General features: G+C 55.8%; 2 protein-coding genes across 8 annotated transcripts; one reads left to right on the top strand and one right to left on the bottom strand.

The window, feature by feature from the left end:
* Window positions 1–4: 4 nt before the first annotated feature.
* On the bottom strand, window positions 5–6,772 carry E2F4 (E2F transcription factor 4). Its single transcript, XM_040498344.1, has 10 exons — window positions 6,608–6,772; window positions 6,061–6,170; window positions 5,760–5,921; window positions 5,400–5,443; window positions 4,622–4,683; window positions 4,106–4,403; window positions 3,434–3,634; window positions 1,312–1,359; window positions 1,062–1,106; window positions 5–963 (listed from the first exon to the last, which is right to left on the bottom strand). The coding sequence occupies exons 1-10, from the start codon at window positions 6,740–6,742 to the stop codon at window positions 848–850; spliced, it is 1,221 nt and encodes a 406-aa protein (XP_040354278.1). The 5' UTR covers window positions 6,743–6,772; the 3' UTR covers window positions 5–847.
* A 261-nt stretch (window positions 6,773–7,033) lies between these two features.
* Window positions 7,034–13,488, top strand: EXOC3L1 (exocyst complex component 3 like 1). Of its 7 annotated transcripts, none has more exons than XM_040498295.1 (14): window positions 7,034–7,152; window positions 8,603–8,785; window positions 9,009–9,169; window positions 9,259–9,478; window positions 10,029–10,641; window positions 10,720–10,837; window positions 10,979–11,104; window positions 11,204–11,304; window positions 11,512–11,622; window positions 12,301–12,430; window positions 12,558–12,680; window positions 12,758–12,913; window positions 13,005–13,129; window positions 13,210–13,488. In XM_040498295.1, exons 1-14 carry the CDS (start codon window positions 7,107–7,109, stop codon window positions 13,397–13,399), a joined length of 2,403 nt encoding a protein of 800 aa, XP_040354229.1. In that variant the 5' UTR covers window positions 7,034–7,106; the 3' UTR covers window positions 13,400–13,488. The 7 variants fall into 7 exon arrangements, 6 of the variants coding, with proteins under 6 accessions (XP_040354229.1, XP_040354228.1, XP_040354233.1 ...); XM_040498294.1 differs by having other exon boundaries at window positions 8,994–9,169; XM_040498299.1 differs by having other exon boundaries at window positions 7,034–8,430; window positions 8,723–8,785.
* Window positions 13,489–13,641: the final 153 nt, after the last annotated feature.

Below are 13,641 nucleotides of genomic sequence, written 5' to 3'. Positions count from 1 at the left end.
CAGATACAGCCTTAGGCACGGTCTTTATTCACTCGCACACTGTACAAATATTACAATTTCCTTTTGCTGCAAAAAGTATAAAAATAATCTTTATATAGGAATCCATTCGTTACTGCAAATCTTTCTAAATCTCTGGAAATGGCTCTAAATGAGGATAAATGAATAAACAAGGGTGGGGCAGGCAGAGGAGAGGGAGACCTACAGGGCAGCAGGAGATTGGACCAATCCTTAGGGACTCACTTGCCCAGATTTCTAGCTAAAGACCTCTCTGTTCTTTCCTGTTAGCACTCCCCCCACCCCAACCCTACCTATAGGTTCTCAGGGCTAAGGGCCAGGCAGATGGGGGATACACACAGAGGTCCAAGGGGAGCTGCAGGTTCAGGGGGTGGGGAAAAGTGAAGGAGGCTGGGGTGGTGCCGGAGAGCATCAGGCTCCACCCTAGGCTTCCCACCTCAGAGTGGGGGGGGAGTGGGGGTTGGCTGGAACAGGGCAGTAGGGTTGGACAAGCTGCCCTATTGGGGTGATGGCAGGTCTTCGGTTCTGTGCCACTGAGTGGTAGCTGAGCCTGGGCTCTGAGAGGGCATGAAGTGGAGGAAAGCCCCAGAAAAGAAGAGGCAAACGTTGGCTCCACGGTGAAGGGGGCTGAGCCCCTTTCCCCTACTTTCCTAGCACGGTACAGGTGCTCGTGCAGGAGTGGGAGTTGTGTTCAGAACTGCAGTGAGGGAAAGCTGGGGAAGCCAGGAGTCTGTGGCTCTCAAGCTGTGTAGGGGTAGAATGGGGGACGTCCTCAGGCAGCCCCCAGGTCACACAGTCTGTGTCCCAGCCACACAGAGCATGTCTCTGTCAGTCAGAGATTCAGAACAGGCACGTCGAAGAGGTCACAGACACCTTCACTCTCGTCCAGGTTGTAGATGTAATCGTGGTCTCCAGGGGGTGGAGAAAGGCGGAGGAGAGGGGCAAACACTGCAGAGAGCATCAGGCTGAGACTCTGGGCCAAGGCCCCTCCCAGCAGCTGCCCACCCCCTGCCAACCGCCGCTCCCCACCTTCCTGGGCCACCCACCTTCTGAAGACATCAGCTCCTCCAGCAGCTCTGAGCTCATGCATTCTGGGGAGAAAGGGAGAGTTCAGTTACATTCTGGCTCCTGCCTCTCTACCCACCAAAGCCCATGAAGGGGACCCCCCTAGCCATTCCTTAGGAACTTTACGCTTTGCCCAGGGACCAAGCACAATCATAGATCCTCAGAAGCGCAAGCAAACAGCCGTAAGACTGAATGAGCTACCCTTTACCCCATGGAAGAATGCAGCCCTACCTCGTGTGGGATCGAAGATTTCTGACAGTTCTTTGGGGAGTTCCAGAACTGAAAGACAAGAAAGCCATGCTCAAGAGCACAGAGATCCATTCTGGTCCCACCCTAACCTTCATCCTCAGATCTTCTATCACCCATCTTGGGGCTCCACACAACTGAGGAGATGGAGGCCCTGCCCCAGGCAAAGCTGGCATTGTCAGTCTCCCCTCCTTCACGTGAATTCCTCAGTGCTGGGCTCAGGGTAATAAAGGCCCGTTGTGGGTAACTGGTGTAGCCCTCCTAACTCAGAAATGCTGCAGAAGGGCAGCAGACTTCCTCCCTTTATGGGTTCAGCAGGTATGCCCTGTCTGATGGAAGATGCCCCATTCACCCCTGCCCTTGCTGAGCACCTGCTCAATGCCAGGCTCAGAGATCACACCCTGGGGACCAGGTCACTGGGCAGGGCAGGAAGCAGACACTTATAGGGGGGCTGGTGCTACAGGGTGACAAATCTGCTACAAAGGTCTGACTGGGAGGATGCACGTGGGAAGCAGAGGAAAATGACACCAGAGAGGAGTGCTGGGGCTGGTTCATGAGGATTTCATATGCTAGGTGTAGGGATTCTGGTTTTATCCAGCAGGGCTTAAGAAGCCATTAGAAGTACTCTGTAAAGACAGAAATGTCACAGTAAAAGGAGGATGCTGAAGAGTTTTAGAATAGAGATAGCCAGTAGTGACCCTGAGTGTTGAGGATAAATAGAAGCCAGTGATGGGAGATGTCTGGAACAAAACTCAGCTAATGCAAGATGGGGAGCAGAAGGAGATAGAAAAGGAGTGACATGCAGGTGTCAGGCCTGGGGGACCAGGGTCAATGGTAGGGTAGACACAGAAGTAGAAAAAGCAAGTTTCGGGGAGCCTGGATGGCTGAGTCAGTTAAGTGTCTGACTTCGGCTCTGGTCGTGATCTCGCAGTCTGTGAGTTCGAGCCCCGCATTGGGCTCTGGGCTGACAGGTTGGAGCCTGGAGCCTGCTTTGGATTCTGTGTCTCCCTCTCTCTCTGCCCCTCCCCCACTTGTGCTCTGTCTTTGTCTCTCAAAAATAAATATTAAAAAAAAAAAAACAAAAAAACAGAAAAAGCAAAAAAGCAAAAGCAAGTTTCAGTTGAGGACACAGGAACGAAATGCCCATTGGATGTGCACAGGAAGGCACATGGGCACAGGTGTGGAGTTTAGGCAAAATAACTAGGCAAGCTGAAAGCTGGGGACTCATCTACCCTGAATAGGTGCCCTCCATAGCTGTACAATAGGACAGAGATCTGGGAAGCACCAAGGTTTATAGGAGTGCCAGGGAGAGGTCAGAAGAAGCCAGCAAGAGATAAGAGCCAGAATTGGCATCATAAATGCCAAAAGACGTAAAAAGCATCAACATGGAGTAAAGAAGCACCTGAATAAATTAGCCCAGAAACCTGCTGGAGCCGGTAGTCAAGGCTAGGAAATTTCTCAGAAGTAGCACAGGCATACCGTGGGGTTGGCATACAGGGATCTTGACTGCTGCAACCTGAAGGGGGACTAGGGGACCAAGATACAGAATGGAATAGAGATCACTTGTTCAAGGAGTCCAGAGAGGAGACAGTGAAGGGGACAGAGGAAACACAAAGGATAAAGTGTCATTTAGCGAGAAGAAACTTAGCAGTGTTTGTGGGCCAAGAAGACAAAGTCCTGGAGGAAGCAAACACTCACATCAAAAGATGGAGAGAAGACTCCAGGCAGATGACATCACCTCCCCTGGGAAGGCACTGCCCACCTTTGGAGACTGAGGGCCTTACCACAGCCCCTTCTCCAGGACAGCAGTAATGCCTTCGTGACACCTGAGTGCAAGGGGTGACAAGCAGGGCTTGAGAGGGACCCAGGAGTTCCATGTAACCCAGGAAGGGGAGCAAAGGGGCACCATTGCCAAGCTGAAGGCCAGGCTCCTCACCCAACCTGGCAGAGCTCTGGTGTCAAGGCAAGAGTTGATGCCAGGGCTGACCCTTGGGCTGGCCAGCTCTGGCTGAGGAGACAGATGAGCTGGTTCCAGTCCCCGTATTGTTTCTGACCCAGAACTGGCTGAGGCTGGGTTCCCCCTACTCCTCAGGAGACAAGCACTTACCTCCTGTGGGGTCTGCCTTGATGGGCTCAAAGGAGGTAGAAGGGTTGGGTCCAGATGAGCTGCTATTGCTGCTGCTGCTGCTGCTGCTACTGTCCAGCAGGGCAGAGGACTGTAGCGGCCGGGTGTCCAGTGCTGTCAGGCCCAGTGGGAGGGAGCTAAGCTCACCACTGTCCTTGCTATTGGTTCCAGGGCCACCACTCACTGCAATCAGATCCCCAGAACCCAGTCACTTGGGAGCAGGAAGTGAGACACTGAAGCTTTGTGCTAGAACCCAGTCAGGATGACGATAGCCCAAGGAGAGATAGGAACTGTCAAGGTTCCTGAAGAGGTAACTTAGAAATGAGCTACGAAAAGAGACAGGAGCTTGAGACCTCCAAGAGGAAGACTCCCAGAAGACATGGCTGCTGTGACTACTCTTTAAGAGGGGTGACCAGGGAAAGTGAGATGTAGACGGATCTAGGGGAAAACTGTCACCACTGATATACCCTTTCACAGTCAGAGCTTCCCTATTAAAAAGGACTCATAACCATAGCAAAGGGAGGCCAACTAGAGACCAGGAAAAGGACAACCCCCACGAAGTCTTTTCCAACTCTGAGCACACATTTCACAACAGAGATGTTGCCATTTGGGCCCCCAAAATCATCCCATCACCAGCTGCCCGTTACACCTCACCTGTGATCTCAGTTGCTGGACCAGGCACCCCCTGGGTTTCGATGATGCCAGGAACAGGGGTGGGGGTGGTCACATGGGGACTGCTTGGACGTGAGGTATCCTGGGGCTGGGCCAGGGTAGGCTTGGGCAGAGGTGGAGGGGTAGGGACCGCAGGTGGGCTCTGGAGCAGATCTTCAGGTGGCGGCACAGGCACTGCCACAGGCGGTGAGCTCCATGCCTCCTTGTTCACCAGCAGCACCTCAATGGGGCCGCTTACACTCTTCAGGTGAATCTGGTACTTCTTCTGCCCATTGAGGCCCTGGAGGTGGGGGATGGGGGACAGGTAGAATTAGAAGCACACTTGGCTCCTGCCTGACCCTGGGCCAGGGCCAGTGTCCTCTTCCACCCTAGGCTGCCCGTTCTTCTAGATAACCCTAAAACCCAGGCTTCCCCCTACTTGCCCCACCCGGCACTTATCAAGCTCCACAGCCAGCACCCACCCTCAATCAACCCCGCCTGCCCAGGCTGAGCACCCACCTCTGGGATGGGCACCTCGAGGCTGGTGCCCGATGGGGCCCGGATGGCCAGTAGAGTATCTCCTAGAATGACAAAGAGAATAGGTCAGGGCCCGTGGGCTCAATCTAATCTGAGAATGGGGGTGGCTATCCCTTGGATCAAGAAAGGAAATCATGGTCTCTTAGGGACAGTAGGCTTCACCCAACCCCCACAGTGGCTGGGGCAGAGAACTAAAGCTTTTCTCCTCCCAAGAGCCCAAGGGTCAGTAACCACAAAATCTGGGTTCAAACATGTGGATCAAAGGATTGCTGGCCATGGGCATCTCACTCCCTGATTGATGGGACTGTTTCCTAGAAGTTCTGGCCAAGGCCAATGTTCCTTCCCCAAATCAGTCTGGGGAATGCAAAATGGAGAAGGAACAGTTCCTGTACCCATAATGCAACTAACTACAGGCTGAAAGTGAACACCACTGTCCCCTGGATACAAGAATGCAAGAGCATACACATGCTCTCTCCCTCTTATGTTTCTGTCATGCCTGAGAAGACAAACCCAGGAAAGAGTGGAGAGGGGGACTGACCCAGGGACTCAGCCCAGAATTCATGTACACTTTCAATACAGTTGGCCTCCATGGGGTCCCAGTGACCCTCAAACCCAGGACTTACCCTGCCTGATTCCTCTTTGGGCAGGCCCAAGGAACCCTCTTAAGAGACAAAACTCTCCTTTGGCACTGAACCCACTGCTCAGGGCTGTGGTTCAGCCCAGCCCCACCCCCAATTCCCCCTACCCAGGCTCTGCTCACCAGCAAAGCATCTGCAGATGTCCTCATGAGTCACGTAGGCCAAGGTGTGGGGGTTAAGGAGAACGGCTGACGCCCTGCCTATGGTGATAAATGGCAGACCACAGAGAAAACCCAGCTCTTTAGCAGAGATCTGACATACAAGCTCTCAAGAGAAAGTCCTCGGGTCTACATGGGGAAGGATCACAGGACAAGACTGGTTGGGGAGGGGCTTTGAGGAGGGAGGCTGAAGCAGGGACCTGGTGAGGAACTGCAGGATCATCCTCCCAAGGTGGATAGTGCCTTGGGCACCACAGAACAAACCCAGCTGGACTAAAGGGCCCCTCACCCACTCCCTGGGAGCAGGGACCGCCAGGAGGATATCAGCTGTTCTGCACGTCCTCTGTGACGTTCCGGATGCTCTGCTGCACCCACACCTTGTGCTTGTCCAATTCTTGCTCCCGCTGTTGCAGCTCCTCGATCTCAGCCTTGAGCTCAATCAGCTTGTCCGCAATCTCCCGGGTATTGCAGCCAGGCCCCACGCCCCTGAGCCCAGGGAGTAGGGCTGAGAGGAGCCACCAGGAACTCTGGGTCCCATGGCCCATGCTCTCTCCTGCATCCTTCTCCCCACACCCGTGACACTTGGGTAGGAGATGCCACTGCCCTCCCAGATACCCCCACTCACTTCCACTGGATGCTATTCTTGGATTTTTTCTCGATCAGCCCGATACCTTCCAGCACGTTAGTAATGTCGTAAATCCGCCGCTTCTGGCGCACGGCAAGGGTGTCAGCTGCCTGGCAGACAGAAAAGAGTGAAGGATACTTATCCCTGTTCTCAGGTGTATCCCCAGCTACTTTGAGACTTGGTCTGGAAAGGATCTGAAAAAAGGGTGGCCTGAGTCCCAACCCTCTTTCCAGGCACTAAACCGGCTCAAGACCGCGGGGCAGGATAAGGCCTGGTGCAGCCTGAACTGATGTTCTGATGCTCTTCTCCCATCAGCCGAGGAGGGCCACGAGGACTAGCACTTGCAGCCCTGAGCCTGGCACATAGCTGACACCCAATGGCCTCGACTGACTGAATGGAACAGCTCCCAGCCTCCCTCCTGTGAGAAAGCGCACGGATGGCTGCCTGCTCTCTGAGAGCTCAGCTGGGCCGTCCCAGGGATTCCCGCTACCGGTCCAGGCCTGCCTGGTCCACTATCCTCCCGGTCGCCCCTTAGCCCAGGCCGCACCAGCTTGAGGTCAAGCACACCATCCTTGGCCTCCTGGAGAAGCGACACGAACTTGGTGGTGAGAAGTCCCAAGCTCTTCTCGTGCCGGCTTGGGGTGCCCGGGGGAGGCGGCGCTTGCGGCCCGGCCTCCGCCATCGCGCCAGCCCGCCGCCTCCCTTCAGCCAGGCCAGGCCAGGCCGGCGCCGCCGCCACTTCCGCTTCCGTTCCTGGCCAGGCCGCCGGCGCCAGCGTCGCTGTTTCCGCTTCCGCTCCGCGCCCTCCCAGGGAATCCGGCGCAATTCCTCTCGGTGGACACGGCAGCAAAACTTCGGGGACTATCAACAAATATCCAGCCGCCGAAGAGGACGAAAACAACCCCGGGATCCCGGATGAGAGGACAGGGGGCAGAGGGAGGTGGAAAAAGTCGGTGGGCAGCCCTGGCAGTAGAGAATGGAGAGCCACCGGAACTTTCCTGGTGGCCATCCTGTCCCCATTTCAGGAGAGGAGACCATGCTGCCTGATGAACCCAATGTGTTTCCCCAAACCTGCTCCTGGAAGCTGCCCAAATATGTGGGTTTACTCACCCTATTCCTGTCCCTCACTTCCTGCCAAACAGCAAGCAGTAACTACATGTAGCTTGCCCACTTGTCTCCATTCCCACTCCCCATCCCTGATCCCAGCCTCATCTTTCTCTTGTCTCCACACTGCAGTGCTCCTAGGCCCTGAAATTATAACCATTTTTCTGCCAATGCAAACATGCTTACCTATGCATATTTATATGTAAAACACTTAGAGCAGCTCCTGGCAGGTAGGAAGGATTATGTGTTGGCCGACACCATTTTGTTATGCTTGATATCATCATTATCTATTTTCATTTATTTTAAGTCAAGATCTTTGGGAAGCTTTGAGCCAGGCCTACAGGGAAGTTTAGAGTAAGACATGCAGAACTGGGCAGAGGGGGGAATTAAACTGTGATGCAGTTATATAGAGGCCTCCGACTATCTGACTAGGAGCACTGAGACTGGGGTAGCTCTTCCAAGGTGGTCTCTGTCGAGGCAAGGGTACCAGAGAGACTCAGCTGTGACACCTCAGCAACCTACACTCCTGGCAGCTAGGGCAACAGGTGGCTTTGTCCTGAAGGATGGATTTGGGTGGTAACCAGCTTCCACTATATTATTACTACCCTGTGGTTCTCTCCATGGCCCCCTTTAACTCTCAAGACAAACATAGGTTTCATAGCCCTTCTACCTCCCTGTCACTACCACCCATCATACACCTTCCTCACAATAGCCTGTAGCCTCTCAGTCCTCTGCAGAGGTGCAACCCTCCTCTGAGGGGACATTGGCACAGTTTCCCTACTGTGATGTTGTCTGCACCCATATTTGCACACCCTGCTCTCCACCCCTGTTTGGGGCCCTCTAGTTCACGTCTGTGTCCTGAGCACTAAGGGGTCCTATTTGGGCTGGTCAGGACTCAATGGTTACCGGGAGTACACCCCCTCCCCCCAAGGAAGTGGTGCCCAGCCCTCCCTACACCATCCCACAATGCAGATGCTCTTTCCTGTTGGGAATAAAGGGCCAGACTCAGCTTCCTTCCTTTCAGGCATTTGGCCTTGGGAAGGGAGGGGCCTTGGAAGGAGGAGGGTGCTCCTGGGCCCAGAGTGGGACAGAGGTTTCCTTGGAGAGAGGAATTTTGCTGCGTGCCAAGATGTGGGCTGGAGCCACCAAGGCCTCTTGAAACAGTGAAGAGAATACCTAGCTTTGCTCTGAGGACGGGGGAGAGGGCCATCTTCAAGGCCAAGACTATTTTCAAAGGAGAAAGAACTGGATGCCTGGTCAAGCCTGGTGAGTTCCATACCAAACTGTCCTCTGCAATTCAGAGCAGGAGCTGGGGCCAGCAGAGGCCTGTGCCTTCCCTGCCTTGCTTGGCATCTGCAGGGGCAAAACTGAGAAACTGAGCAGGCAAAAGCTTCTCAGCTGCCTCCCCAACACACCCACCTCCCTCCCATTTTCTTAGGGGCTTGGCAAGAACCTCCTTCCTCCTTCTCAGAGGGGCCTAGACCAAGGCTGCAGCTCAGAGAATCCACTCTGCCTGCTCTAACCCAGACTCTTGCTCCCACTCCTACCTCATCTCCAGTGCTTCCGGGGAGTGCCATGGACTCAGCAACCAAGGATGAAATGCAGCCCTCACTTTCCCCTGGTATGAGTCCTGGGCGGGCTAAGGGAGGGACGGTGGCAAGAAAGATGGGTTGTCGGGGTTGGAGCCTCCTTGCCAGGTCTGGCTGGAGCTCCATGGGGCAGCAAGAGGAATGGATCAGACTGTCCTAGGGGGACAGTCTGAGAAGTAGGAAGGGGAGCAGGTTTGGGCCGTTTCCTGTAGGCCCTGCCCAGCTGATGAGGCTGCCCAGGGTCTTCCTGCCCAGGGCCTGAGTGGCCAGAGCAAGAGAGGGCGGAGCAGCTGGCCAGAGGAGCAGCACTCAAATGGGCCTCGGGCATCTTCTACCGGCCAGAGCAGCTGGCCAGGCTGGGCCAGTACCGCAGCCGTGAAGTTCAACGTACCTGTTCCCTGGAAGCACGCATTAAGGTGGACATTGGTCAATCGGTCAGGGGGTAGGAGAGCTGGGGATGGGCTGCAGGACTGGCTAGGCCTCACTAGCCGTCTCCCCACTACAGTCAGTGGTGCAGTCCTACCTGGAGGGCGTGAAGACTGGTGTGTGGCAGCTGGCCCAGGCTTTTGAGGCTGTGCAGGGAACCCGTGAGGCCCTAGACCAGGCCCATGGGTTGCTCCAGGGTATGGTGGAGACCACAGAGACCCTAAAACCACTGCGAGAACAAGTTGCACAGCACAGGCAGCTGCAGGTCCTGTCTCAGCTGCTGCCCCGGCTGCGGGCAGGTGAGTATGTGGGGGCCCTGGGCCTCAGCCCACTAACAGTCAGTAAACACCCATCACTAATCAAGGGGCTGGGGCACTAGTGGGAGATAGCATGGAGAGACACAGCAGGGACCTCCGAGAGAGTAACTCAGGCCTCAAATGGCATATGAAGCAGGATACAAATTAGCTTATTCTGGGATTCTCAAGCATAGGTTGTGTGAGTCAGGACTGAGACCCAATCAAGTGGCTCTGGCCACCCTGGTTGCTAATTTTTTGAAATACTTCCCTAACAGAGTGAGTAAATAGCCATTAGCATGCTCCCTCCACCCCCCCCCCCCCAGTTCCTCCCTGCCTCACTTCCTCTTGTTTCATCAGCTCAGGGATTTACACCTGGCCTACCAGGCCTCTAGGCCCTTCCCTGGGTCCTTTCAGATTGGTCAGTGCTCTGCTGTACTGGTTGTCAAACATTTTACACATCACTCCAGCCCTAGGGCTTCAGCATCCACTGTTGTACCCATTGCACAGGTGGGAGGATTGAGACTCAGGGCTGTTTCATCTTCTCCCCTCTTAGTGCCAGCTGCAGTGGCCCACACACGGACCCTGATTGGTGCCCAGCGGCTCTTGGAGGCATATGTGTGCCTTCGGGAGCTGGAGCAGCTGCAAGAGGAGACGTGGGCACCTCTGGGGGGCCTGGAGTTGCCAGTCTTCGAGGGGTTGGGCCCTCTAGCTGAGGCATTGGGCCAGGCTGTGGAGGCGGCTGCGGGGGTGGCAGGGCGGCTGGCACGGGAGGACCCAGCCTTGCTGGTGGCTGCTGTGCGTGTGGCAGAGGTGGATGCTAGGCACACAACCTCCCTGGAGCTTCCCCCCCGGGACTGGCAGCGGCGCTGTCTGCAGGCACTGCAAGAGGGCCTGGAGAGGACCCACTTTGGGACACCTCTGCTGCTTGAGCCAGGGGCCTTGGCAGGGTGGCTGGAGGCTCTGCGGGTGGCTCTACCAGCTGAGTTGGCCACAGCTGAAGCACTAGTGGCACCCTGCTGCCCACCACACTACAAGGTGGTCCGGCTCTGGGCCCACACCCTGCACAGTGGACTGCGTCGATGCCTGCAGCAACTGCTGGAAGGGCCTAAGCTAGGAGCTGCTGACGCCTTCGCCTTACTGCATTGGACACTGCATGTGTACCTGGGGTCAGTACCCTTGGGGCAATGAGAAGTGGGTGGATCAGAGGCTGGGGCTCAGAGTGACACTGGGCTACCCACCTCCAGGCCAGAAATGATGGGGAGCCTGGAGTTGGGGCCTGAGGCTGATGTGTCTCAGCTGGAGCCCCTCCTGACCCCGGAGAACATTGAACAGCTGGAGGCAATGTTTGTGACCCAAATCCAGGTGAGTAGTTGGGGCCCAGGCACAGAGAAGCTCTGCCACCAGCTGTGGGCCTGTATCTGTAGAGTTACAGGTCTCCCTGTCTCTAGCAGCAGCAGTGCCTTGCTACAGCAGGATCCTGCTGCCCTTTGCCCCTTCCACCAGGTTAATGTGGCCCAGTGGCTTCAGAAGGCACTGGATGGGGAGGTAGCTGAGTGGAACCGAGAGCAGGAACCTGGCACAGACTCTTCTGGCTTCTATCACTCACCATTGCCGGCCATAGTGCTCCAGGTGGGTGGGAAGAGACCAGGCAGGTGGGAAGCCCCCATAGGGAAAGGGGAGGAGAGAAGGACTAGGACTCTGCTGAGGGCCACCCATTTCTGCCTGTAGATCCTGGAAGAGAACATTCGCGTGACCAGCCTGGTCAGTGAGTCACTGCAGCGGCGGGTGCATGGCATGGCGCTGTCAGAACTGGGCACATTCCTGAGGAGGTCTGCCAAGGCGTTGACCCACTCCCAACCCTTTGCCCGGCTCCTGGGGTTGCCTAAAGGGTCTCTGAGTGAATAAGGCACACCAGTGGGAAAGGGGTCCTTCAAAACAAGGTCTTGAGTCTCTTGGAGGTGGGGCTGGAGTACCAGGGACTCAGGTTGTGGGGGCACCAGAGTGACAGGTACAGGAACTATCTCTGCCCTTTGCAGCTTTAGTGATGCTCTGATCCGATTCTCCCGAGACCACATCAGGGGGGAAGCAATGGCTCCTCATTACGTGCCCTACCTACTGGCCACCCTCAACTACCAGTCAGCACTCAGGTACTAGGAGGCCCCCACAGAACCGCTGATTGAACCCCAATTAGGTATGGACGCAGTCCACCCTAGACCATTAGAAATTTTGGACTCACTTAACCCTGGGAGTCCAATCCTAGTTCTACTAATTGCTGTGTGACCTTGAGTGAGTTACCTAATCTCTCTGAATCTTGTTTTCATAAGTATCATGTGGGTAATAATGGTACGTTCTGAAAATCACATAAGAAAATAGATGTGAAGTACCTACCACAGTGCCTACCTGGCACATAGTATCATATCAAAGTCCTACTCTGTGCCACATAATAATGGCTGTGGTTGCAATTGTGAGCATAACAGAAAAAAAAATTCCCTTCCTTTTAGGTCTTATGTTCTTTGAGGTGGGGGCAGAGAGGACAAACAAGTTAATGATGATTTTTTATTCACTCCTAAGGCTTCCCTTACCCAAACAGAAACCAAAAGACATGATTTGCGCAAAGTTACACTGCAAATTAGAGGCAGTTCTGGCTGGGTTTCTTCTAGCTGTCGGAGCCTATCACTCCCAGCTTCAATCTAAGGCCCAGATTTTTGGTAGTGCCCCCTCCCTCCACAAACTTATGCCGGTAGGTGGCGTCAGCGTGGCTAGACAACAGAGGGCCGTGAGGGCCTTGGCCTTGGTCCTGAAGCCATAACTTTTGGTCGGTCCAGCTCCTCCGTGTCCGTCCTGCAGCCCGACGGGGCGGCGTCAGGAGACTTGGCTCCGGTGGAGGCAGGGCTGGACGAGTTGCAGAGGAGGATCTGCCGCCTGGTGTTGGAGGCGCTGCTGGCGGAGCTCCAGGTAAGTCTTCAGGTGGGGATGGGAGTGGGAGGAGGAGATACAGCATATATATGTATGGATCTCTGCTGGGGAAATGCTAGGTCTGAACGTTCCTCCAGCCCCGTCTCTGCCCAACCCCACCCCCCAGCCCCTGTTCGAAGCTCTGCCCTCGCGCCGGTGGCTGTCGAGCCCAGAGCTGCTGGACGATGTATGCGAGCGGACGGTGCGCTTCTGCCAGGATTTCAGGCGAGTGCGGAATCCTGCAGTCCAGGTGCGCTTAAGGGAGAGGCTGGGAAGCAGGGAAGCGCCCAGAGGAAAGGCGTCTTGGACTCATTGCGTTCTCTGCAGCTTCTCCTGGCTGAGGCGGAGCGCACGGTGGTACTGCAGTACCTACGTGCGTTGATGCAGGGCCGCCTAGTGTGCCGAGGAGCCGACGAGAGGATCCAGGCAGCGCAGCGCCTGCAGAACGATGCGGCCCAGCTTCGGGAGCTTTTCCTTGGTTTGGTGAGAGCTCCTTAGGCGAGCAGATGGGCGGGAGTCTCAGTGGTTGGGTGGGAGTCGAGGGCGGGTTCGAGACCTACTCTGGGGTGCTCAGGGCCTGGAGGAGAGTGTTCAGTGCACACCGGTGCTCCTCTCTCTGCGGGATCTACTGAACCTCCGTGACCCCATGCTGCTCGGCCTCGAGGTGGCAGGCCTACGACAAAAATTTCCCGACGTGAGGTGCGAAGACTGGTGTTGGTGGGGGGACGGGGAGGAGGAACGGGGCGGAGCTGACACACACCTCTTTGGGGTCCCCATAGCGAGGATCATGTCTCTGCCCTCCTGGACCTGCGCGGGGATGTGTCCCGAGAGCAGCGCCTGGCCGCACTCAGCTCCCTGCAGGCCGGCCCACAGCCCTCTCTCTCTGCGGGTCACCGGGCACTCTTTAGCCTCGTGCCAGTACCTACTCCTGCGCTGTCCTCCTGCCTTCCCTCCGGGCCCTGTGCCTGACGCCCGGCTGCCCCCGGAATACAGCCACAGCCCCTGCATGTCTGAATTGTGTATTGGGGAAGGGGGATGAAATAAAAGTGTAAAGACTAGGGGGTCCACACTCAGTGAATACGCCTACGGTATCCTGGCTCCAGTTCTGATATGGGCTGCGCCTCACCTATCCCGGCATCAGCCCTGTATGGACCGCATTCTCAAGTACGGGAGCTTCTGCCTCTGTACGCAGACTACAGACCCACCTATCC

This window comes from Herpailurus yagouaroundi, unplaced genomic scaffold (assembly GCF_014898765.1).
Source record: "Herpailurus yagouaroundi ecotype Mexico unplaced genomic scaffold, PumYag 190, whole genome shotgun sequence".
Classification (NCBI taxonomy): domain Eukaryota; kingdom Metazoa; phylum Chordata; class Mammalia; order Carnivora; family Felidae; genus Herpailurus; species Herpailurus yagouaroundi.
This window is presented reverse-complemented; position numbering and strand designations above follow the sequence as displayed.

Bases quoted from the DNA above. Each gene is read 5' to 3' on its own strand.
- E2F4 (XM_040498344.1), bottom strand. From the start codon at position 6,742: ATGGCGGAGGCCGGGCCGCAAGCGCCGCCTCCCCCGGGCACCCCAAGC. The intron at 5,922-6,060 runs GTGAGTGGGGGT...CCCTGGGCTCAG, and splicing joins AAGAATAGCATCCAGTGGAA to GGGCGTGGGGCCTGGCTGCA. The intron at 964-1,061 runs GTGGGTGGCCCA...TGCTCTCTGCAG, and splicing joins GGAGCTGATGTCTTCAGAAG to TGTTTGCCCCTCTCCTCCGC.
- EXOC3L1 (XM_040498294.1), top strand. From the start codon at position 7,107: ATGAACCCAATGTGTTTCCCCAAACCTGCTCCTGGAAGCTGCCCAA. The intron at 9,479-10,028 runs GTGAGTATGTGG...CTCCCCTCTTAG, and splicing joins GCTGCCCCGGCTGCGGGCAG to TGCCAGCTGCAGTGGCCCAC. The intron at 12,914-13,004 runs GTGAGAGCTCCT...TGGGGTGCTCAG, and splicing joins GGGAGCTTTTCCTTGGTTTG to GGCCTGGAGGAGAGTGTTCA.